Here is a 26,626-nt window from a genome sequence, read left to right on the forward strand (position 1 = left end):
ACTGTTTGCCTTGACCTTAAGTAGAGGAGTCCGTAGGTGTGTCGCGTTGGGCCTAATCAGCCCGCGGACTTCTGGGAATTGGAGTTCCCTGAAGTTATGGCCCTGTGCCGCCGTCGCCCTCTGCTGGCAGCAGGCGGCGCAGGCTGGACACCCTGCCGCCGTCGCCGTCTGCCGGCAGCAGGCGGGGCCGGCTGAACCCTTACAGTTCTCTTCTGATACCTGTCTAACACGTCGCTCTGCTGTAAATATGTACATCAACTGCGAATGCAACCTACATGTGCAGATGTAAGAAATGTCTATGGCCTAATCTGCAGGATTCTGACAGTCACGAAAATCCTGGGAAAGTCATGGAATACAGAAAATTTGGATTTTCAAGCCTGGAAAAGTTACGGAAAATATCAAGCTATGGAAAAGTCCTGAAATTTTCTGGGCTTTTCCCCTTTGTGGTTCATCATCTCCCCACATTTAAAAACACGGATGAGTCTAGCATTGCGGTCCATTTGGAAGGCAGCTGTCTATGTGGACAGCATTGTAAGGCAATCCAGAAGGCAGCATAAGGCAGCTGCCTTCTAAGGTGCCTTATTTTTGACCAAATCTGAAGGCAGCATCGCATGTATCCTTCTCAGCGAAGGCAATCCCACAATCCTGTTCACCAGCCGAGAGTTCCATCACTTCAGTTTGATGAACACACTGGACGAAGCGGCCGTTTCTGATGACCAAGAAGTTTTCAGATGCAAGTTATTTATTGACTGACTTTACTGTTTTGATTGTTGTATTTGTGTAAAGTATAACAACAGCTGCTGCAGATGTCAGAACTGTCCTTAGTCTCAGAGATGATGCACCAGCGCAATGAAAGTTATGACGTATGATGGCTCTGAAGCTCTGTCCCGAATGCGATGCCTGCTAAAGCTATGTTCACATTACAAGCCTCGTTGCTCAAATCTGATTTTTTGCTCAAATCCGATCTCTCTGACAGGATGGTTCGCACTCATTTAGGTAAGTGACTCAAATCTGTCATTAATGTGACGAACCGGTGTCCTGAAATGACCCTCATGAGCTCATCCTACTCAGTAACGTCACGGAATGAATCACGTTCATCATCAGCACAAACTAACGAGCAGAACGAGCTTCGCTGAGAAGATAATTAACCCTGATCAGATCTCAGCTTCATTATTAGAGCGAGACGAAGGAGAAAAAGGTGAGATGAGCTGCTTTTCCACTGTTTACAGTCTTTAACGTCTGTTCGGCGCTGTTGCCATGGTAACGCTGAATGATGGCGCACGTATCCGATCTAGGACCACATATGAAAGTGGCTCAGGTTGGATTTGAAAAGATCAGATTTGTGTCCACACAGCTCTGAAAACATCAGATCTGAGTCACATTAGGGCAGAAAATCAGATTTGGGCCACTTCAACCTGGTAATGTGAACACAGCCTGTGGTTCCTTTTCAGTTGAAATGCTGCCCAACAGGACAGCTGCCTTTGAAGGCAGTGACTAGTTAGGCAGCTGCCATCAGAATGGAACTATAAATTGCAAAAAACACTGCAGACTTGAGACTAAGGTTCACCGAAGTTTGGTTTAGCCAAAGTTTGTGGAAGATGTTTTGTCATTCAAACACTGGAGAAGGCAAATTAAAAAAGCAAATGAAAGGAGAAAAACACACCACTGCTGCTTCTCAAACTGACAGCAGTGTAACTTCTTCACAGCCCTTGGTCTGCATGGCAGGCTAACCAGACATCAACTGCTGCATTATGAAATGACGATCTAACTACTGAGGTACTCTCAAACTAACCTGATAAAGGTGGCATCCTGTTTCAGTGCCATGTTTAAAGTCACTGAGCTCATCAGTGCAACCCATTCAACTGCCAGTGGTTGTCTATGGAGAATGCAAGACGGTGTTTAATATTATACAGCTGTTAGCAAATAGTGCGTCTGAAACACCTAAACTCAATAATAAACATACTTTTGGCCACCTAGTGTAGTTGGTAAGTCATTCAGAACAGTCAAATCTGCACTCGTTTCTATGCAGCTATGATGAATAAGGGATAATGTGACAATGATTCAGTACAGCATGTACACAGCTTGCGTGGGGTGCATGTAATTACCTGCTTGCTGGATGTTTTTTGTTGCGCTGGCGATGATGCAGCTGACCAGATGAGGGATTTGGGTGCCGTATTTCTTCACTACAGTCAGTTTATAGGTCAGGTCCTCATCCTCACTCTCAGTGGCATAGCGTTGCAAAGCCTCAAAGCCTCCATGTCTGCTGAAGTGCTGAATGAAGGGATTACGGAATTCTGTGTAAGAGAGAAGACACAGACACACACACACACAAACATGCAAACACATTGCTTTTCAAAAGTGTATAATCATATGTCATTAATATTTTTGTTGATTTAGTGTCAAAAATAAATTATAGAAAAGCTTACAGAATTTAGATTTAAATATTATAAACTGTACACCAAAATATTTTATATGCTTTATATGATACTTTTAGTGAAAAAAAGTGAATAAATTCATATACTGCCTCAAGATCACATCTTGGAAACATGAGACATTCTAGATGTAAATTTTGTTAGAGCTTCATTCTGGATGTAAGTTTTGTTAGAGCTTCATTCTGGATGTAAGTTTTGTTAGAGCTTCATTCTGGATGTAAGTTTTGTTAGAACTTCATTCTGGATGTAAGTTTTGTTAGAACTTCATTCTGGATGTAAGTTTTGTTAGAACTTCATTCTGGATGTAAGTTTTGTTAGAGCTTCATTCTGGATGTAAGTTTTGTTAGAAATTTTGTTACTTTATGTATTCATTAAAAACATTGTTTCTGAACTTTTAAAGAACAATTTCAAACTTTGAACAGTAGGGGAAGAGGAAATTTATCACTCAAAAAAAACAAATCCACAAAACCAATTTACATACTTTACATACAGAAACAGAGTGTAACAGATACTGAGACCTTTCCTATTCCGGTTTTCCCAAGATTGTGAGTAGCCCACGTATTCCCATTGTCTCCTTGATTTTAGAGTCCAAATGTCTTCAATGTCTTTCAGCTTAAGCTTTAGAACTCCCTATAATACATGGCACATTTACACACACATACAGAGTCCATATCAGCAATGAGTAAACAAAAGAAAAGTTTAGCACTTTTTTCGAACAGCAACTGCATTTTGTGTAAAAGGGCATTTTTTTCTTCATGGCAGTAGTTGTGGGACACTTGCCTCTACAGGTACTAGAGGTTGCACAGAATATACGACTTTACTGCTCAGCGATGACGCTTTGTCAACTAGTTGTTGATCACATGATTATGACACTAACAACATGGACAGGGTCCATATCTCCTGGTTCCTGATGGCTACGCAATGTGATCCAGGGCTCGTTGGAAAGGGCATATCATGTTCTATTGACCTGTGGAGTTTGGCTTTGTTCTACCATTTCTCCTCCGATCTACAGAATTTCAAAGTCAGATATTGAACATTGTTATCTCCGGTGTCCTGAAGGCTACAATAAAAAGCCACGTGTCATTGGAGAGGGGCATAACGCTCTATATTCCTGTACGTTTTAAAGTCACATCACTCTCTACTGACCTTTGAAGTTTGGCTTCATCACAGATTTTTAAAGTTGGATTTTTAAAGTATTCCCTTCTCCTGTGGTTTTTACTAAACTGGGAAAATCTCCTTTTAGCTACAGAGCACCAGTAAGCTGGAATTCATTACAGGAATCTCTAAAGATTCGCTCGCTGGAGTCACATGAACAGCCTAACCACCTCCAATCAGCCAGACACTGTTTTACCTGATTTTTATAAAGTTTTAAATTGATTTTTGGTTTGTTTTTAGTTATTGTTATTTATTATTGTGTACTTATTTTAATGTTGCCAAGCTATTATATTACATCTTTTATTTCTTTATTTATTTCATTAATTATTTTTTGTTTTTTATTTTTTTTTGTATGTTTCCTGTTTTTTCCACTCTATCTTGCAAGTCTCCTGCTTTTTTTTTACATTATTAATTAGTTGTTGCATATTACTGGCAAAGGATTACAACCACTGTCTTTTGGAGGCTACTTTTTTCTCTTATCGGATTCATGAGACACCTGGAAAAGATCAATCAGCGGACCAAGCAGTGTGTCTCAAATAAAGTAATAATAAGTAATAAGCAAGTAATAGTTTTGAGAGATTTTAATATCTACCTTGACAAACCACAGGATCCATTAAGGTATTTGTATTTATCTTAGACTCTGTAGGTTTCACTCAAAATATAAAAGGGGCCCACTCATTATTGCAACCGCACTCTTGACTTAATTTTGACCTTTGGTGTAAACACCGATCATTTAGCCATTTTCCCCCAGAGCACAGCAGTCTCAGACCGCTGCCTAATCTCATATGAAATTCACTTTAGTTGTAATATATGTTTATCATCATGCTATTGAGTTAAGCAGACTATAACATCCTCCTCCACAGCTGGTTGCTTTATCAGAAACCTCCCAGAACTATCGGCTCTCCATCTGAATTAGATATTATGGCCGAGTGCTTAAAGGATATTTTCGTTCTGCTCTAGATAATGTGGCTCTTTTAAAAAGTAAAAGAATATGGGAGGGAAAAGCTCGCTGCATGGTACAATGATCATACCTGTGATAATGTAAGCCACTCCTTACACATCACAGAGTAAAGACTGATTGTATACACCTCTTCTTACCTGTGGACTGATCATCCTCGCCTTTAAGGACTGAAAAGAGAACTGAGTGGGTTCTCCTGAGTTTTACTTACCTGGATGAGTCCATCCTCTGTAGTAGAGGAAGAAAAAACAAAGCTTGTAAGAGAGGAAATTGTGTTTAATAAGTGTGCACTGTAATTGCAAATGAATGTTAATGATGTCATGAATGTGAATATGAACAGTAAGTAGAAAATATGAATTATAATTATGGCTGTATGTAAACATATTTAAATATTCAGAGCTCTTGTAATACCTGAGGCCAGTAATGGTTTATTCTAGGGGAGGAGCTTCCTAAGCAGCATTACTGGGGGTACAAGGAGATCCTTCCAGCCCCGTAGTTGACTGAATGGTAATGAGTGTTTCTGATCTGTATGACTTTGCAGTTATTGATCTATGTCCTCTAGTAGTGGAGACTGTTATTCCTCATTTTGCTTTTGTTTTGAGTATGTACGCGTGTAAATATGTAAATAGCTGTGAATGTTGGTGTGTAAATAAAAGTGACGGGGAGAAGAAGAACTCTTGTGGAAGCCTAACTTTTTCCAGGTCCTCAGGCCAATCACCTGACACTACCCATAGTGGGCCCCCTACTACAGCACACTGCCAGGTCGAGGGACACGCTTTATCACAATACCCAAGCTTTAAAACAGAAGAACAGCTCTTTCCTGGTTCAGAACTTACCTGGCTGATCACTATCAGTTTGTAGTTCTCCTATGTTCCCTCCTCTTGAAATTGCAATGGGTTTCCCTGCACTCTCCTGTGTGTGTGTGTGTGTGTGTGTGTGTGTTTGTGTGTGTGTGTGTGTGTATTTATCTGTCCTCACTGTCCCTAGGTGGAGCTCTATTCAGGCTGGAGGCTGGTGTGAGCTGTGGGAGAAGTACTTCCAGGGGAATACCATAAAAGAAGCAGGAATCTACCTTACTGTTGTTATTTTGTGCCCTGTGTGTGTTTTGAGTCTGCAGACTCTTCTTTGGCAAACATGTGCTTTGAAAAGCGTAAAGTGATTATAGAAAGACAACTATGCAATGCTAGAAGGAGTAAGTTGACTTGTTTCTTTTGTCACAACTGCTGGAAAGGGGTAATAAGCACGGTTTTGTTTGTAGACTCCCTATTTCTCCTGGTTTTAGGCTAGTTAGGCAGTCAGGGAAGTTGACTGTGTTTTCTTTGTTTTGGTTGAGGTTGAGGTAAGTTAGATTTGAGTTGGGAGTTAGTGTTGGGTTTTGTTTGTTATTTTGGCCTTTGCTTACCCCTGGAGAGATGGCAGATCGGTTGACCTTCTGCTAACAATTATTGGCTGTATCAATTCTATCATTGTTCTAAATATATGTAAATAGTCTGAAGGTAGACCGTTGTGTGGTGTGGGTTTCTTTTTGTCTCTTCACTTGCCCCCAGATTCATTACACCCTAGACCAACATGTAACAGTGATTGTAAATCCTCTGTTTGTACAAAAGTAAAGTACAGTGTTCCAAACCTGATGATAAACTCCAGCTTAATAAGATTGAGGACTGTGTAAAAGACATAAAAGACTGGATGTTGAGTAACTTTCTTCTACTTAACTCAGACAAAACAGAGGTTCTTCTCCTTGTGCCAAAACTTGCTAGAAATGGTGTCTCAGCTGCATCAGGTTCATCTGGTGTCACAATAGTTCCTGATCTGTTCTTCGACACACATATAACTAATATTACTAGAACAGCCTTCCTGAATCTCTGCAATATTCAATATTCATTCTATTAGTCAGCTGCACTATATACACAGGTACCTCCCCAATATAGATGACACAAACAGCAAGAGAGCCTCACTAAAACTGCTATGAACAGGTCTATGAATACCAAGTTAAATCTAAAGCCATTGGCAGATTTCTGGACAGCATTCACACTGGTCTGTATGCATGAGTGATGAATGAGTGTAGCTATTATAACATTCAGCACATGGCAAACCTGTGCTCTAATAGTTATATATTTTGCTATTTATTTATGCTTATTTGTATCAAATAACAACAACAACAACAATAATAATGATAACTTGCAGCCCAGAAAACCTTGTAGCCTGGAAAGAGTCGCAGGGGAAGGTCCTTTCAGCCTGGTAGGCTTGTAGCTGCAATGGTACCGTCGCTCAATCTACATTTCTTTTCACCAAAAAGCCTTTCAGAACAAGACATGGGGCTAATCGCTGAACCAGGAAAAATCATGCTATCATTAAGAAGTTATTCCAGAATTTTGTAGGTAGCAAGTAAACATGATATTTTATAAAGGTGTTGACAACCAGTACTCCACAAACAAAAGTTTGTCGCGTAAGATGCACTAAATAGTCAATATGCATGTCAGTTAAATGGCTCTTTCCTATCGGAGATGACGGTTCTCTAAACCTACACGGTCTTAAATATGAGCCTGTATTTCAGCACAGTTCCACACAGCTTGCAGAGGAATTGGTTTAATCTCATGTAGTATTTCCACACTAATAAATTCCTCTGGTCTTTGTGTTTAGCAAAAAAAAAGATTTCTGTTCTCCCCTCTTGCCTCTTCACTGCAGTTTTTACTGCCGCTGTGTTTCAGGCACTGTCCACGACTAGTCAACATCTGCCCACAGTGCCCACTAGTGGAATTATTAGTCGACTAGTCTGTGCAACCCCTAGCATGTTCCTGTTTATTACCTATAAATGAAACAGAATCAATGACTCACTGTGTTTTTACTGATTCTTACCATTTACTTCAGAATCTTTGTGCGTCATTTTGTATCTGCTACATGGAGGTGATTCTGATTTACTTTCCTGCTTAAACGTTTGACAGTGCAGAGAAATTTAGTACTTACCACCTTGTTATTCCAAATATTTATGATATATTTTATGATAGGTTTTTTATCTGATTAATAGCTAGATTAATTCAATAGTTAAATGTTAACAATATTTTTACCCAAAACATTAACACAGTTAATACAGTACAGTGGAGACATTGTGTGTACAACACACTTACTCTGTAAATATCTAGAACCTGTTTTGCATTTCACTGTGATTTGAAAAAGCTGTCTTGATACTTATCATCATTAATCTTATAGTTACCAATATTATTATGTGCATTAATCTACTATTAGCGTATAGTAACTCAGGGTCTATAAAAGACAGGATAAATGTCCTATGCATCATGACAATATGTGCGTGAGTCTGTGTGTAAGGAGTGAGAGGGAGGTTTGATGTCAAAGAGTATGAGCTTGAAAATATTTGGAAAAAACTGCCTTATGGAAACCAACAAAACAATTTGCTTGATGTTCTGTCATTAGTGAGACATTTGATCCCCAAAAATAAAGCTAAGCAAAGTACATGCTGACACACTCTTTCTAACAATGTGGATTCAGAACAATGTCCTTAGAAGCACACTCACCCCAATAAAGTGAATTTTGCACTCTGGGTTTGCTTGGACAAGCCGAGCTGCTTCGCTGAACACAGTGACATTCTTACGACACAAAACAGCGATTCTTCCATCTCCCTTCCCTGATCCTGACCTTAGGCTGTCCACCACCTCACTGTCATCACCACACACACTGCCTATATACAGACACATACATAAGATGATAGGCTTTACACACATACATATACTATGGCCAAAAGTATGTGGACACACCCCTTTATTATTAAGTTCAGGTGTTCCAGACCTATTCATTGCTAACAGGTGTATAACATTAAGCACATAGCCTTGCAGTCTCCATAGACAAACACTGGCAGTAGAGGGTCATACTGATGAGCTCAGTGACTTTAAACATGGCTCTGTCATAGGCAGTGACTCTGCCACAAGTCAGTTTGTGACATTTCTGTCCTGCTAGATCTGCCCCTGACAAACTATCTCTGGAAGCAACATCAGCACAAGAACTGTGCATCATTAGCTTCATGAAATGGGTTTCTGACCTTAAACACTGAAGGATGAACTAGAACATTGATTACGAGCTATGTCTTACTGGGAGTGGAAGCTGTTACAGTCGCATGGGGTGCAACTCCATATTAATGCCCATGGTTTTGGAATGGGATGTCCAACAATCTTATATAGATGTGAGGGTCAGGTGTCCACAGTCTTTTGGCCAGATTCTTTTAGTGTACATATGTACAAACACACATACATTGTGAATCATTGCTTATGAATAAATGACTGGATGGATGACTTTGTTGATATTCATTTCTCACCATCTTGTTCTGCTCCCAATAAACTCCTCTTTACTTTTTTACATGCGTCCAGGACCGCAGTTCCAGTGTAAGCAATCTCAGAGCCAAACCTGAAACTCTACACACACACACACACACATACACACACACACATTAAGACTGCTTGTGTATACATGTGTTTATGAACACTATTATACAAAAAAATAATGTACAAAAATCGGACGTCCTTCATTTGTTTAGTTCAATTATAGTCAAAACAGCCATTACAAGGTGCAATCAAAAGTTCTATGACTGTTCCTGTTTCAAACGAATGGAGCGTGAGTGACAACTTTCATGAGTCAGTATTTTGCATCACGTCACGTGGGACCTGCATAACATGAGTTTTTGTGACCACTTGCAGGTCAGCATTTGAGATTTCACCATGGACCTCAAACTTGAGCATGTCAAACTCAACGGAGTGATGGCAAAATGGCAACGGAGACCCTTGAAATACTTCAGAAAGCCCATGGCAAAGAAGCAATGAGCCGTTTGAGGTGTTTTGAGTGACATTTGAATTTCAAGAGGGGCAAAAACTAGAGGATGACTGACTCCCAAGCAGAAGCAGCGCCGTGTTGAAGTCTGCGAGGATCCCTGTCAACTCTGAACTTTTTGATCAGACTTCGTACATTCCATTTCTCAGTGGATATTTCTGAAGAGATTAGATATAAGGTAATCCTCTTGGAAAAAATTAAAAGAAAATAAGTGAACAAATAGGTGTTTCCAAAACTGGAGTTAATTAAAAAAAACCCAAACAATTAAATGAGACCTGGTAGACCACCATCATTGTCCCCATCTCATAAACAGCACGCAAAGCTTTCAACTTTGAGAGATCAAGCAGAAATCAAGTTACACTCATTTGCACAGTGCTGTATATGTGTGTGTTTTACCTGTGTAAGGTAGTACAGGTGTGTATGTGAAATGGTGTGTAGGGCATTGACAGCTCCTTTGAAAGCATAGATCTGCTGGTGAGGATCTCCAACGAATATCTTTGCACAAGGCTGAGAAAGCCAAATGTCCATGATAACTAAAACACACACACACACACACACACACACATCCATAACAAACACAGAACACAAACAATCTGAGTTATTACAGTCTCAATTTAGCTTGGAGATCAAACTCTTGAGATGTAAGTAAATGAAAACTGAACAAGGACCTCAGGTAAAGGCAGCCCTAAAATAAGGACAAACGCAAATGGTACAGACAACAAATATTAAGACATGAAAAACACAGTCTGTCTTGCCCTGTGTGGGCAACTAGGGATCCCTGCATTATGCATTGAATGCCCCTCATAAGAACAGCTCCTGACATTCCTTCAGCAAGCTGCCTAAAAATTCCCTGTTCAAGGAGCTGTCTAAGATGACTCGAGCAAAGGACCCAAGACAACCCTGATTGGTCATACCATTCCCAATACATCAGGCACTGGAGTCTGCCCTGCACTCAGTGGTAGTCCAGCTGGTGACATGTTGGCTGTTTTTTCTCCAAAGGATGCTCAGGATTGGGGAGACCTACACTGTCAGAAATACAGGTCCTGTAGAGGTACATTTTTCATTCATCAAGGCACAAACAATGTAAATGTTCCCTAAAAGATACACCAGTGACTTTAAGGTTCAGTTGTGTTTTCCCAGAGGTAAGGTACATATTTATTCTTTTCATAACCGAATGTTTTAAATAGAACAGTAAAATAAAAGCCTGGAGACGAGACGGGGTGTGTGGAGTCAGTACAGCTTAGAACATATCATTTCAGTGGATTATGGTTCAGTTATGTTCCCTGACTAAAGGTACTGAGATGGAGCCTCGAAGGTTCCACCCTAGTGACAAGAGGGGAACTGACCCAGAGACAGATTAGTACCATGTATTCTGACAGTGTAGAGGCTGAGACAACTGAAGACAACAGGTTCAAGGCTGAATCCCTGACTGAATCCTGTTATAGTCTCAGGAGTCAACAGTAAATTGGATCACTCTTTCGCTGCACCTTGAAGGGCCCAATATAACACCATCTCTAACTCCACACACAGGCCAAGATCCTTGAGCTGCTAACAAGAAGAGGTTTGCATTGTGTGTATGTTGTCCCAAAAATGGACAACAAAGTGAATAAGTATCTGCCTCAGGATATAATTTACGAATGCCTTGACAGCTGGACTATCAACCGATCTTAATGGCAGGATTGGGTACTCATATTGGCCAGTGGGGATACTGAATGCGGTCTTCCACTCATCCTCTTTCCAGATGTGGATGAGACTGTGTGGACATGACAGTTCCAGCATGCTGTAAATACTTATCCACCTGGACAAGTCAAACCTGTGACTATGGAAAGTTAATCTAACTAGGAATTAATCTCTTATTCTATGGATGAGTATGCTACTTAGGGGGGCTCTACCAGTTAAGATGATCTTTACACGAAGATGCATTTGGACCCTGACCAGTACCCAGCAATCTGTTATCCAAGGTCATGATGTTTAATAGGCCATCAAGGCTACTGAAAGAGATTTTGAGTCATCTGGCAAGCCTGAGGTCAATGAAATTGTCTGCAGCACCTCAGTCAATAAATGTCTGCAGATAGTGCTGTTGATTATTCCAGGAACAGGTGACCACATCTTCTTTCCAGATGTGGCCGAGACTGTGTGCACACCACACATGGAGACCAGGCATTTGGAAGATAAACTAAATCTCATTACAGGCCTGCCCCTGGATGTCCCTGTACCTGCAGACATGTTAGTTTTTCTCAATTGCTGTGGTGCAGTTCTGGGCAGCTTACACAACAGCACTTGGGCTCATTAGGGCAAAACCGAGCTGATCAGTATCTGCTGGGTCCATGCTTCTTAGTTTCACCATAATTGAGGGATGCCCCAAGCCAAGGACCAACTCTCTTCAGATCTTCAGATTCTAACTCCTAACCACCAGTCAATGAATAAAATGGGGACAGGATTGAGGTAGTAAGTGTAACTAAATAAAAACAAATGTGCTGATAAGCAAAACCTCAGGCAGTACAGATAAAAAATTACACCTGCAAGTAGTTGTCCAGTACATTGAGTTATTTAGTGAATCAGTGAATCGTTATGTTTAGGCGAGTTGTTTAGTACCTGGAGAACAGTCCTGAGCTTCATCAATCATGATGATATCATACTGTTTCAAAATGGGCTTCTGGAGCTGCCACAGTTTAAGGTAGCCTAGAAACACAAATGATTATTAGACACATCAATCTGTGGATACACATTACACAAATAAACAATATTATCATGCTTTTTGTCAATATGTCTTATAATAACAAAAATTATTGCTTAAAGAAGGGTGATGGGCAGTAATGTTGTTTGCCATAATAGTTAGAAGAGTCCCCTTCTTACACTGAATAATTTCACATCCAGCTTTTAAGTTTTTACGAGATATTTTGTAGACACCTGCTCATCTGTTGTTTTATCTCTAACACTCGCTTTATGTTGAGTGTCCTTTAAGATGAAACAAACACTCAACAGACTCTCAGTAACATGTCAAAAACATTCGAGAGTTAGGATTAGGTTTGGGTTGAGGTTAAAGTTAGGTTTAGGATTGGAGCCAGGGTGAGGGTTAGGATTAGGCTTGGGTTGAGGTTCAAATTGGGGTTAGGATTACGGCCAGGGTGGAGGTCAGGATTAGGTTTTTGGGTTGAGTTTAAGGTCAAGGTTAGGATTAGGTCCAGTGTGAGGGTTAGGTGTTGGGTAAGGTTGGGTTTTGCATAATAGAAGTAACATATTAACAAAACATCTACTTAATGTAAGTAATGTATCAACAGAACATCTAAAAGATATTTACTTCAGTGTATTCAGATGCTTCACTACTGCTACTTCACTGATATGTTGTTCATGTGTTATTGATATTCTGTTGAGTTTATTAATCATCTACAAAGGACCACTCCAAATAAAGTGTTATCATAACCTCTAAAAAAGTAAAGTCTCTACTCTTCTGGGAAAGCTTTAACTAGATATTGTAACATTGCAGTGAGGATTTGATTGCATTCAGCCTAAGTGAGATCAGGTTATAAAGGTAATAAGTTACTTAAAAATGTATTTAAAAATGACAGTATTTCAAAATGATGATGATATATCAAGTTTCTGTTTCACATCTATCTAGTAAATGGCCTAATAAACACATTCCGCACACTCACATTTTATTTGGGCTGGATGAACCAGTCTGCAAAATTTGCTTGAAAACAATCAAACCCAGAGATGGAAACACATCCCATCACAGATGTCAACTTTAAAGGCTTCTTTTCCACTAGTTGTATGGTGCTAGTTATGGTTTCTTTTTCCAGCTGACATGCTGCTAAATTAAGATCAGGAAATACCTCAGAAAAACTATGCAGGACAGTGGCTCAGCAATTGCTAACAGCTACACTAGCCATCAAACATGTTCGACTTCACTCTCTCAGATTATCACCTAAACTTGTGTCAGTACTTTATTTAGCCAGAATTTAACATGCTCTGTGGTTAGCATGTTACGAAGCTAGCTAAGCTAATGCTGCACTGCATTTACTTATTGAGTGACCATGTAAGCAAACTGCATGTTTTATTTAATTGTTTTTACAATAAGAAGATGTTAAAAAATTAGACGCCACCCAACTCTAGTACTGATGTTGAATGATTAGTTCTTGATCACAAATGCCACTCCAACTCATCCCAAAGGTATGGTTTTGAGCAGTAATGATGTCTGAAGCCAGAGATGTATTATTCAGCAGGGAGGGAGCCAAGGCAGAGAGTTGAGGAACAAAGTGGAGTGTTCTCAGTTGTGGCCATACACACTACAGAAAGCAGAAGATGGTGGGACAGTGGTGGTGGAGCACATTATGCATGTGTGCAAAGGTGTGTTTGTGTGTGTGTGTACCATCATGTGTGATGCAGTAAGCATGATGTTCACGTGGCTCCTCCTTGATTATTTTGCTCCAAACATCCTTTGCTATGTTGACAAATTCCTGGTGGGGGAAACACAAAATACCCCTAGGTTTGTATACTTTTATAATATAAATGACCTGAAATTGTACCAAAAGTCATAAAAATGAAGCAATAAACAACGAGAGTGTCATGTTGTCTCCTCCCTCTGAGGAGACTGCACTTGGGTGTTGTTCACAAAGCACGTAAAAGTGGCTCAAATTCGATCTTTTTCTTCGTATGTGCCACAGAGGTGTGTCTGTGTGGCAGTGTGAACAGATAAACACACTGAATCTGACATTTTCAATTCTGATTTCAGACGCTTTGATATGTGGTACTGAAATCCAATATGTTTCCGATCAGCGGCAATGCGACTCAGTCTGAACAGCCAGATCGGAATTCATGCGACTTTTACATCAATCCAACATGCCATTTGTCATATTTTCATGCTGCTGAGACTCAAAAAAAAAGTAAAAAAAAATAGAAGGCACTTATCGCAACCACTCAATGGTCGAAAGAAATGTCCAAACACGCCGCAGGAGAACGAGGCTGCAGCGTCAAAGAACAGTTAAAAGTCTGAAAGCTTAAAGTTTAAAGAATCCGAGGACGCGAACCAAAGAAGTGACCGCGCCCTTTTTACGGCTCGAACACATTCTGGGTGATGAGCCCAGCTGTCAGTCAGTGAAGCTTCATGATGGCTCCTGTGATGCTGGTGAAGATGAAGCTGATCCTCTGGGAGCGACTGGCGCTCGTTGGCAGTCGTGATTGTTTACCTCTGGATGAGGCGTGAAGCAGCGTGACGCTCTGTTCTTCTGTGCAAGCGGCTCAGTTTAGGAGCTGATCTGTTCAGACTGATGCAGCATACAGATCACATTTAAAAGATACTGTGAACAGCCAAACAAACAAATCAGATTTGGTGAGCAAATCAGATTCAGGCCACTTTTACCTGCTGTGTAAACGTAGGCTTGCATAACACCTGCATGTGATTGCATGACTAATTTTTCTCTTTTATAAACGCTTTTATTTGGTTTAATTTTGCAAAGTTTCTGTATTGATGACCTGAGTTCTGGGCTTGCTTTCTTTGTATTGGTTTTTCACTGTTTTTGACACCTACCTGTCTTTCTGGAATTTGACTATGGATATACTTCTTATGTTTTCTGCTTGTGTTTTGACCCCTGCCTGTATGCATTATGAGAGTTGGCCATGCACAATATAAAGACACACTTGTAACCTTCACTACAGAGAGGCTGTGCGTCACAGTGATTTTATTATGGGGAAGGGTATTATTAGGCACGAGGTGAAGTGGAGTAAAATCTAAAGTAAAACTAACTTTTTGTCATTGTCATGCCTCCTGTTGGCATAGCAGAGACTAACTCTCCTCACTCCATTCAGAACTCCAACTCCTGGAATCCTCTGGGGGAACACATGACCACAAACTCTCAACATTCCATCTATCTACGCTCTTGTTCACCTGATTATTGATTGTTGACACCTGTTGTAATGACTATACAGACATGTTTGAGGTATTGTATCAGCCCTCTGTGCATTACCAAGCCTTTGTTTTTGTGTTAGACTTCCCGGTTTGTTTTTCTGCTTGTTTTCTCATTTACGATTTTAGCCTGACCCCTTTTTGGACTCTGTTTGCTCTTCCATGTTTTTGACGTAGTGCTATTGTTCTCCCGTTCTGATTTAGTCTAGCCCTTATTGCTCTTTTTGCCAATGTGACTATTCCCAAAGCCGTCACAGTCATATAATAATGAACATAATAAAGCAGTGTTTAATGCAAACACTTTCACTTTATAAATATTTTTGCTCACCAGATCAGCAGATTTATTTATTTCTCCTCCACCCATCCAGACACACTGACCAGTGATTATCTTAGTACTCTTTCATTCATATCCATGACTGTTGATTGGACAGATTTGATGCTGATTGGCAGCTGTATCAGATGCCTTTGACTTGAAGAACCAGGTACTTATAGCAAAATGTTTATAAGAGGAGCTAAAAAAAATTCCTTACAAAATCTGACTTTTAATTAAAAAATTCCCAAAACAATGGGATTTTTTTAGTTTACTATCTGTTGACTCCCATATTAACATTAGGCTGACTGAAGTCTTCTTTAGTAGTGATGTAGCTCGAGAGTGAAATTCAATAAATTAATAATAAAGACAACTCAGCCAAGAAAAGGAGAAGAAAGAGAGAACTGTAAGCGAGTGTGCCTTGTGAAAGTAATCACCCCCTTTAGTGTTTTTCCTGTTTTGTTGCATTACAACCTGAAATTAAAACTGATTTTTATTTAGGTTGAATGTAATTGATATAACAAAATAGTGCAAATTGTTGAAGTGGAATGACAAAAAATACCTTGTTTAAAAAAAACTAACTGAAAAGTTGTGAGTGCACATGCAGTCACCCTCTTTGCTATTAAACCCCTAAATAACATCCCATATATTGTTATAATCCATTATAACAAAATGGAAAGAATATGGCACCGCTACAAACCTGACAAGAGAAGGCTGCCCAGCAAAACTCACAGACCGGGCAAGAATGGAATTAAACACAGATTCAACAACGACACCAAAGATACACTATATGGATGAAAATATTGGGACCCTCTTAATCTTTGAATTCAGGTTGTTTCATTCAGTCTCATTTAGTCTCATGAGCCCTAAAGAGCTCACTGAATTCGAGCGTGATGCTGTAATAGGAAGTCACCGTTACAAGTCAGTTCATGAAATTTCCTCCTCCCAGATATTCCACAATCAGCTGTGAGTGTATTATTGAAAAGTGGAAGCGTTTAGGAACCACAGTAACTCAGCCATGAAGTGTCAGACCACGTAAAGTTACAGAGCGGGTCGCTGACTGCTGAGGAGCACAGAGCATATAAGTCTCCAACACTCTGCTGGATGGAGTGGAGTAAAGTGCCGCCACTGGACTCTGGAGCAGTGGAGCAGTGGAAACAACCCCATACAACACCTTTGGGATGAACTAGAGCAGAAATTGTGAGCCAGACCCTCTCGTCCAACATCAGTGTCTGACCTCACAAATGCTCTTCTGGATGAATGGGCAGAAATTTCCAAAGTCACTCTCCAAAATCTTGTAGAAGCTTCCCAGAAGAGTGGAAGCTGTTAGAGCTGCAAAGGGGGACCAACTCCATATTTGTCACGGATTCTCCCTTTGTCCCTCTCAGTGTGTCTTTCGCCCCCTCTATGGTAGCCATGTGTGTTTTTGTTTTCTTGTGACATGTGCTTTTTGTTGTTGTTCTGTGTCTCCTCCCTGGTCCTGCCCCCTTGTTATCTGTTCCACCTGCCTGTAGCTCCGCCCCTCATTAGTCCCAGGTGTGTCTCATTTCCCCTCTGTGTATTTATACCCCTGTGTTTGTTCAGTCTTTGTCTTGCATTCTGTAACGTTTGAGGCATGGAGGCGGGATGCAAATGCGAGTTTTTATTGAAGTCCATAACGAAAACAAAACCAAACTACAAGCGCGACAAGCAAACAAGAGACAAGATTACATTCACAGAGTAACATCCACAATGCAAGACAAAGACTGAACAAACACAGGGGTATAAATACACAGAGGGGAAATGAGACACACCTGGGACTAATGAGGGGCGGAGCTACAGGCAGGTGGAACAGATAACAAGGGGGCAGGACCAGGGAGGAGACACAGAACAACAACAAAAAGCACATGTCACAAGAAAACAAAAACACACATGGCTACCATAGAGGGGGCGAAAGACACACTGAGAGGGACAAAGGGAGAATCCGTGACAATATTAATGCTTATGGATTTAGAATGGGATTCATAAAAGCTCCTGTAGGTGTGATGTGTAGGTGTCCCAATACTTTAGTCTATATAGTGTAACGCTGAAGGAGCTGCAAAGGTCTAAACGAGCTATTCTTAAGTTATAGAAGCAGGGCCTGCTGGCGGGTCCTGGCCATTTAAGGGGTTAAAGCGCCCCTGCATGCTGGGGCTGAATCTTAGATGGCTCCCTACTCCCTACATAGTGCACTATGTAGGAATTAAAATACTGCCTCCTGCACTCAAACAGCACCAAATACATTCAGTAAATGGTCATCTGTGATTCAGCCACATCCACACTGGACAAATAGTGCACTCTTTAGATGTAGAGGCCAGAAATTCCAAACTTACACAGCATTCTATATGTGAAGAAGGGAGCCGATTGAGACTCAGACTGGGTTTAATGCTGCTTAAGGCAGATCTGACTTAAACACAAATATTGGAAGTGTATTAGACATTCTTTTCTTTTAATATTGCAGTTTTACAGTGAATCATTTAGTAAGTACTTTAATTCTTTAATTCTTCAGGCATCTTTTACTCTGTTAGCTAGCTGACTAGCCTAGTTCTAGTTAAGAAAATAAGATTAAACAGAACCAAGTTCATCAGTGCACTCAGTGTTCCATGAAGCATTTATTTAGCATAAACTTAGCATTTGCTGAGTTTAACATATTTGGAAAAATCATATATATATATATATCCCTTCCTGGATCGGGGCCTTGTTGAGGCGGAAGGGCTTGTGTGGTCTAGGGATCTTCAGAGCCAAGTCGTCGGGAGCAGTATGCTCCTGGTAGGGTCTCCCAGGGTGAACAGGTCTGGAGTGAAGACCCAGACTAACTCGATCCAAAAAATTCTCTATGAGAGATGGACACAGACAATCGTGTACGCTGCCCAGGAGAGGGTCACCGGCCTAGGGGTAGTTTCCCCCGGCGAGCGCCTGGTGGCCAGGCAGCCTACGTAACCCGGCCGGGCTCAGCCCAAAGAGGCCACGTGGAGAGGCCATGTGGGCCGACCACCTGCAAGGTCCAGCATGGGGGAGCGATGCAGTGCCGTATAGGCAGTGGGAGATTGCAGGGGGGGCCCTGGTGGCCTAGGCCCCTGCGGCAGAAACTGGCTCTTGGTACGCGGAATGTAACCTCACTGGGGGTGAAGGAGCCGGAGCTTGTGCGGGAGGTTGAGAGGTACCAACTAGATATAGTTGGGCTCACCTCCACACACGGTGTCGGCTCTGGAACCAAACTCCTTGATAGGGGTTGGTCCCTCTCCTACTCCGGGGTTGCACAGGGTGAGAGGCGCCGCGTGGGTGTGGGGATACTCACGAGTCCCCGGCTGGCAGCCGTGTAGTTGGAGTTTGTCCTGGTAGATGAGAGGGTCGCCTCAATGCGAATTAAAATAGCAGAGAGGAAAACTCTGACTGTTGTGTGTGCTTATGCACCAAACAGCAGGTCAGAGTATTCAGCCTTCTTGGAGCAAGTGGGCAGGGTTCTGGAAAGGGCCCCGCCTACAGACTCCATAGTCTTACTGGGAGACTTCAGTGCTTATGTTGGCAATGACTGGGAGACCTGGAGAGGCATGATTGGGAAGAACGGCCTGCCCAATCTGAACCCGAATGGTGAATTGTTATTGGACTTCTGTGCTAGGCATGGATTGTCCATAACGAACACCAAGTTCGAACACAAGGATGTTCATAAGTGTACATGGTACCAGAGTTCCTTGGGTCATAGGTCAATGATCGACTTTGTTGTCGTTTCATCTGACTTAAGATCATATGTTCTGGACACTCGGGTGAAGAGAGGTGCTGAGCTGTCAACTGATCACCATCTTGTGGTGAGTTGGATCAGATGGCAAGGAAGGCTGATGGTCAGACCTGGTAGACCCAAGCGAATAGTGAGGGTGTGCTGGGAATGACTGTCGGAGGCCCCTGTTCGGAAAGATTTTAACCCCCACCTCCAGGAGAGCACTTAATCCGGGAGACATGCCTCCCTCACGGGAGTCAGGGCCAGAGGCTTCTGGCGTGTCAAGCTCCATTTCCCTGGTGGAGGTCACTGAGGTAGTTGGCAAACTCTTCAGTGGCAAGGCACCGGGGGTGGATGAGATTCATCCGGAGATGCTTAAGGCTCTGGATACTGTGGGGCTGTCATGGCTGGCACACCTCTGCAATATTGCATGGACCAGGGTGGTGGTCCCTATTTTTAAGAAAGGGGATGGGAGGGTGTGTGCCAACTATTGGGGTATCACACTGCTCAGCCTCCCTGGGAAAGTCTAGGCCAAGGTGCTAGAAAGGAGACTTCGACCGATAGTTGAACCTCGGATTGAGGAGGAACAATGCGGATTCCATCCCGGCCGTGGAACAATGGACCAGCTTTTCACCCTCTCACGGACTGTTGAGGGGGCATGGGAATTTGCCAACTCAGTCTACATGTGTTTTGTGGATTTGGAGAAGGCTTACGACCGTGTTAGTATGGGGTGCCGGGGTTACTACTCCGGGCCATTCAATCTCTGTACTCCCAGAGTGAGAGCTGTGTTCGTATACTCGGCATAAAGTCAGACTCTTTCAGTGTTAGCATTGGACTCCGCCAGGGTTGTGCCCTGTCTCCACTCCTGTTCGTGATATTCATGGACAGGGTATCAAGGCGTAGCCGTGGTCAGGAGGGCATTATGTGTGGAGGCTGGAGGGTGGCGTCCCTGCTATTTGCAGACGATGTTGTTCTTTTGGCTGGATCACATGGATGCCTCCAGCGCGCACTGGAGCAGTTTACAGCTGAGTGTGAAGCGGTTGGTATGCGGATCAGCACCTCCAAGTCTGAGTCCATGGTCTTAGCCCGGAAAAGGATGGCATGCCCACTCCAGGTAAGGGGGAAGGACTTGCCCCAGATGGAGGAGTTTAAGTATCTCAGAGTCTTGTTCACGAGTGATGGGAAGAGGGATGGTGAGATCGATCGCAGGCTGGGACAGGCGGCAGCAGTAATGCGGTCGCTGCACCGGACTGTAGTGGTGAAGAGGGAGCTGAGCCGTAAGGCAAAGCTCTCTGTTTACCAGTCGGTCTACATCCCGACCCTCACTTATGGTCATGAGCTATGGGTAATGACCAAAAGAAAGAGATCGCGAATACAAGTGGCGTAAATTAGCTTTCTTCGCAGGGTGGCGGGCTACACTCTATTTGATAGGGTGAGGAGCTCGGCCATCCAGGAGGAGCTCGGAGTAGAGCCGCTACTCCTCCACATTGAGAGGAGCCAGCTGAGGTGGTTCAGGCATCTGATCTGGATGCCCCCTGGACGCCTCCCGGTGGGGGTGTACCAGGCACGGCCTACCGGGACAAGACCCCAGGGTCGTCCTAGGATGCACTGGAGGGATTATATCTCCAGGTTGGCCTGGGAGCAGCTTGGGGTCCCTGGGAATGAGCTGGAGGAAGTTGCGGGGGACAGGGTCGTCTGGGATTCTCTGCTCTCCCAACTGCTAACGCGACCCTAGCTGGACTAAGCGGTTAACGATGATGATGATGATGATGATATATATATTTTTCCCCCAATATGTTAAGCTCAAATAACAAATTGCAAATAAATAGATTTTATTTTTTGGAAATTAGCTGAAAAAAATCATAATTAAGTGTGTTCTCTGTAGAGGACATGTTAGCAAATCTACAAAGCATGTGATTTCACCAGGGGTGTTCAGACTTTTGCATACAACTGTATGTATAATACATATTTCTGTGTTTGTTCGTGTGTGTGTGTGTGTGTGTTACCCGCTTCTCGTGTGGTTTGGTAGTTTGGATCAAGCCGTTGGTGTTTTTGTATTCGAGTGGGACGTGTTTGGTGCTGATGTGTGAGTCTGTGGATTGGCAGAAGGTGTCAATAGTCTGGCTGACCACTTTAGCATTCACGTAGCCTCTCTTCCCCTCCGGCAAAATCTTTGACAGAAAGAATAACTTCATTTTGTCCGTGACTTTCTTCAGCGTGTTATACCTGTAAGAAAAGTACACATTGTTTGTATGTCTTTGTATGTCTTTGTTGTGCAAAGTAACAAAATATATCTGCTTTGTTAGTATATTTAATTAGCTAATTAAATGACCTTGTTAGGTAGCTACAGTTGTTTTTTGCAACTATAACTTCAACCTGACTTTGGAATAAAATAATAAAACTTTGCCTGATGTTGAGCCTAAACCCAAATAGGCTGTTTGTGCTTTTTTAACCAATTCGACTTACATTTTTTTACCCCTAAGAATAAAGGGGGGTGTCATTCCACTTATATAATGCTTATGGCTCTACCTCTTATTCCACCACAGTCAGTATTCAATGTTTTTGGATAGCAGCACTTTAGCAATTACTTGTGATTCCATCACAATAGCCTAGCAACACCTTAGCAACCACCTGTTATTCCATAGAAAGAGCCTAGCAACACCTTAACAACCACCTGTGTTACCACAGAAATAGCCTAGCAACACCTTAGTAACTACTTGGTGTTCCATATAAAGAGCCTAACAACACCTTAGCAACCACCTGGGATACCACAGAAATAGCCTAGCAACACTTTAGCAACCACCTGTTATTCCATAGAAAGAGCCAAGTAACACCTTAGCAACCACTTGGGTAACCACAGAAATAGCCTAGCAACACTTTAGCAACCACCTCTTATTCCATAGAAAGAGCCCAATAACACCTTTGTAACCACTTGGTGTTCCATAGAAAACGTCTAAAAATACCAACCACCTGGCATACCATAGCAGTAGCCTAGCAACATCTTAGCAACCACCTGGGATACCACAGAAGTAGCCTAGCAATACCTTAGAAACCATTTGGTGTTCCATAGAAAGAGCCTAGCAACACCTTAGCAACCACCTGGGATACCACAGAAGTAGCATAGCAATACTTTAGAAACCATTTGGTGTTCCACAGAAATAGTCTAGGGTCACCTTAACAACCACCTGTTATTTCATAGAAAGAGTCTAGCAACACCTTAGTAACCACCTGGGTAATCACAGAAATAGCCTAGCAACACCTTACAACCCTTAACAACCACCTGGGATACCTTGGCAATGGCCAAGCAACACCTTAGCAACCACCTGGTATACCGTAGAAATAGCCTAGTGACACCATAACAACCACCTAACAACCACCAAGCAACAACCACCAAGCAACACCTAACAACCACCTTAACAACAAGCTAAAATACCATAGCAACTACCTAAAATTACTACATAAACCCAATTAAATCATCAAAAACAATCAACAGTGCTCTGTAACTGCTTGAACTAAATAATTGTTATTAGCTGGCTTTGTCAAGCCTACTTAAACTTAAGTTCTTGTTCTTCATTAGATAAAGCCCAAGTTAGACACTTCCAACTGATTTATTCTCACCTAATACATTTATTTTATTAATTAATTTATTTTTATTCATTTACACTTTATTTCACCTGTATTAGTATTTTATAAACATGCTAAACATCACAGAAGAGTGAAAAGCCCAATTCCATTCAAGTCTGTTTCCTAGAATCAGATCTCATAAATGGACCAGCCTAAATAAGTGTCTGAAATTCCAATAAATAATGTAAAGAATATTTCTTGTTTTCGTGCCCCACAAAAGTTACAATGCGAACTACATCTTTGACCTCAAGAGTGTGTATCTGCACATCTAAGTAACTGCAGGCATGTGTGTCTCTATGCCTGTCTGTGTCTGTATACATGATTATGTCATATTTCAGTGTGTGATATTTCACCTTTTCCCCACAGCATTGTAGGCCAAGGAGTGGATCGTCCTGCATTCTACATTTTTGGGAAACCAGCGTCTCGCCTTCTTTGCTACAGCATTGTTGAAGGTAACATACAGAAGGCGAAGATTTGGTCTCTGTTGGGAAAACTTGATCAGCACGTTGGTCTTACCTGTGCCTGAAACAAACACATGATGGTCATTTTAGCACTGAACACAAACTCTACCTGTCAAACTACTGCAAAAAGATTATTTAACCCCCAAAACTACAACCTATTATTCAGTTATTAATCTGTTCACCAACTAATATAAATCACTCAGTATGTACTATACATTAATTAGTAACTACTAGAAATGATCCAGTCAACTGCTATACATGTAAGAATTATGAATAATTCTGTATCTTCTATCAAATATTCAGTAAGGGTTATGAAGCATTCGGTATGTACCATACCTGCAAAAGCCTCAACTTTGACCACATGACTTGGCTGCATGTTGTGGTTAATAATACATTGCTGCTCATGAGTCATCTGGAGCTGCTTTTCTCCAGTACTAAAGACACACACACACACATACACACACACACACACACACACACACACACACACACACACACACACACACATACTCAGAATCAGGAATAGTTTGGAAAACCGTTACCAGTAAACACAGTTCTTGTTTCCCATGAACACTCAAAGAGCCATTTGAATGTTTAAATGGTTCTTTGCATGGTGAAATCCATCAGGCTTTTCAGATTGATGGAGAATATGTTGTATATGGTTCAATATAGCACGAAAAAGGTTCTGCTATATGTACAACATCAAGCATGAAATAGTAAAAGAACCCTTTTTCGGTGCCCTATAGAACCATTTTCAAAAAAGTTCTATAGAGGACCATATACAACACATTCTCCATCAGTCTGAAGAACTGTTACACAATGCAAAGAACCATTTAAGCATGCAAATGGTTCTCTGAGTGTTCATGGTTCTATATAGAACCACTGTCTTTACTAAAGAACCCTTGAAGAACCATTTTGTTTAAGAGTGTAAGGTAATGTAACACAGTGGGAAACATGCCCCATCCCAACTTTTATGGAACATGTTGCATGCTTCAAATTTAAAATACACCTACGCTGTATACAAAACAGAGCGTTTCGCATCAGACCACTCTGAATGACTTTGTTTACATCTTAACCATTTAATTATGCAGAAATTTGGAAAAATCGGTGGAATTTCCCCTGAAAGGCCTGGCACAGCCATTTCTGATAGGAAAATTGATGGTCTTTAGTTGAGATAGACACAAAGCTATCATTGAACCAGTTAACCCCCCTGACATGTCAGACTTATTACACACTAAGGCTTATTATTCAGTAATTACAGGGTCTTCAATGCAAACTGGCAGAGCTGTTCTTATAGAAAGATTATAGAAGTATAATAAAGCTTTAGGCCATTGGCCTGTTAAGTGGTTAACCCTTTTGTTGCCATATGAAGGCTGAAGCAGAGAGTTGATAGCAGGTTTTACAGTGATCTGGCTGTGTGTTTGTGCTGTATTTCTGGGTTGTGGGATGTTAGAGCTGGTTTCTCTCACTCTGGCTACTGATGGCCGGTTCCTCTGAGTGATCTGATGTGAATCACGTCACTATTTTTAACCCTTTGTTTATAATATAAAGGCTAAAAGCAGAGATGTAATAACAGTAGCGGGTGGGTTTGGGTGATTTTGGAGCTGATCTCTGACTGATGGACGGTCACAGGTGGATGAAATCACCCTGGATGGTGAGGCAGAGTCTGATGAGTGATCTGATTATGAATCTCGCTGTTTTAACCCTTTGTTGGAATATGAAGACCAAACAGCAGAGCAATAATATCAGGATTTTGGGTGATTTTCTGAGCCAAATTACTCACTGATGCTGATGTCACAGCTCAGTTTAGTTAGGGGTGGGTCTGCTGAATGTCCTGATATGAGAATCATGTAGCTTAAGCTGTTCTGAGGTTATGAAGGCTAGACTTTAACCCTTACATCACTTCCAGGACTTGAAGGAATTTTAAGATGAATTTATAAATAAGTGACGATAACAGTCTGATTTACCATTCTGACAGAGGAGGTAAATTTATTCTTCAGCTGCCTAAACATAGGTTTAATATGTTTAACTAAGACACAATAAGCTAGCCATGCTATTGTCTGTCAATAAGCTTTCAAAAAAGCTTTTCATTTTTTCAAAGATGTTGTAATTAATCCAAAATGCTCCACTTTTGTTTCTTTCTATGGGTGAAAATGTCCAAGTTAGTGCACAGTGAGACAAGATGGGTACAGACAAAACCTACTTAATACTACTATTGTTTTAGTTCAGCATGAGAGCATGTATGTGGCTGTATCTTAAATGGCTCTTTAGCCCCTATATACTGTGCTTTATAGGTAATTAAACTGTGGCTTCTACATGCAAATAGTGCACTTAATGCACTGCAATGTCAAGTAAAATTATCTTGAATCTAGTTGACATATCCAGTATTTCTCTTGTTGAGATCGTTGTAAGCTTATTTTATGATTATTTAACTTATTTCCAAATATTTTTACTTGTTTTAAGTAATTCTATTAAGTAAAATTATCTCACTTTGGCAGATAATTTTGCTTGTTTTAAGAAATGTGTGTGAAACACACTAAATTATCTGCCAGTATAGTGGGATAATTTTACTAATAAAATTATTTAAAACAGGTATAAAATGTCTAGAAATAAACTAAATAATCCTATAATAAGTGCACAACCATCTCAAAACAAGAAATATTAGATAAATCAACTATATTTCCCTTGACAAGATACTACTTTTTGCAGTGTGTTAGGTAGGATGTTGTGCAGTTTGGCTGAAAACAAATATCTTTTATTTATACATGCACTATTTGTATGCAGAAGCCGTTATCTATGTAGTGCGCACTACATAGTGTGTAGGAAGCCATTTGAGATTGAGTGTGTACTTTGCCCAGCTTTGTTTATGCTATTGTCATTGTTACAGGGAAGAGTGCAAAATACACATTACACTATTAACTACTGTTAACTACTCTGTAGTTCAACTACAGCTGTAAAATGCTTACACATACATGGTACATATTGGGTGGTGCTGGCTGGTTAAAAGTAATGTACTCATTTAATTAAATATGCATACATGTATGGTGCAAATCAGGCAGGCGATGCAGATTGGTTATGTTCACAGCAGCAGCAGTTTCTGTGTGGTACTTACCCTCTGCTACCTTCTACAGGAGGAGCTGTGTTCTCCATTTGAAACAACACATAGAACACATTATAGTGAAGCCTGGACAAACAGAGAGAGGGAAAGAGAGAGAGAG

The 26,626-nt window shown here is 41.3% G+C and overlaps 1 protein-coding gene across 1 annotated transcript in view; it reads right to left on the minus strand.

The window, feature by feature from the left end:
- LOC118803489 (F-box DNA helicase 1-like) overlaps nt 1–26,626 on the minus strand; it is a 47,458-nt gene that overhangs the window by 11,013 nt on the left and 9,819 nt on the right. Inside the window, exons 7-17 of the mRNA XM_036563980.1 lie at nt 26,521–26,592; nt 23,745–23,842; nt 23,301–23,469; nt 21,330–21,549; nt 13,748–13,835; nt 11,974–12,060; nt 9,775–9,911; nt 8,870–8,966; nt 8,076–8,239; nt 2,951–3,062; nt 2,106–2,294 (exon numbers count right to left, since the gene is read on the minus strand). Coding sequence (XP_036419873.1) covers nt 2,106–2,294; nt 2,951–3,062; nt 8,076–8,239; nt 8,870–8,966; nt 9,775–9,911; nt 11,974–12,060; nt 13,748–13,835; nt 21,330–21,549; nt 23,301–23,469; nt 23,745–23,842; nt 26,521–26,592 — 1,433 coding nt within the window. The remainder of the gene's footprint in view (nt 1–2,105; nt 2,295–2,950; nt 3,063–8,075; nt 8,240–8,869; nt 8,967–9,774; nt 9,912–11,973; nt 12,061–13,747; nt 13,836–21,329; nt 21,550–23,300; nt 23,470–23,744; nt 23,843–26,520; nt 26,593–26,626) is intronic.

This window comes from Colossoma macropomum, unplaced genomic scaffold (assembly GCF_904425465.1).
Source record: "Colossoma macropomum unplaced genomic scaffold, Colossoma_macropomum, whole genome shotgun sequence".
In the NCBI taxonomy this organism is placed as follows: domain Eukaryota; kingdom Metazoa; phylum Chordata; class Actinopteri; order Characiformes; family Serrasalmidae; genus Colossoma; species Colossoma macropomum.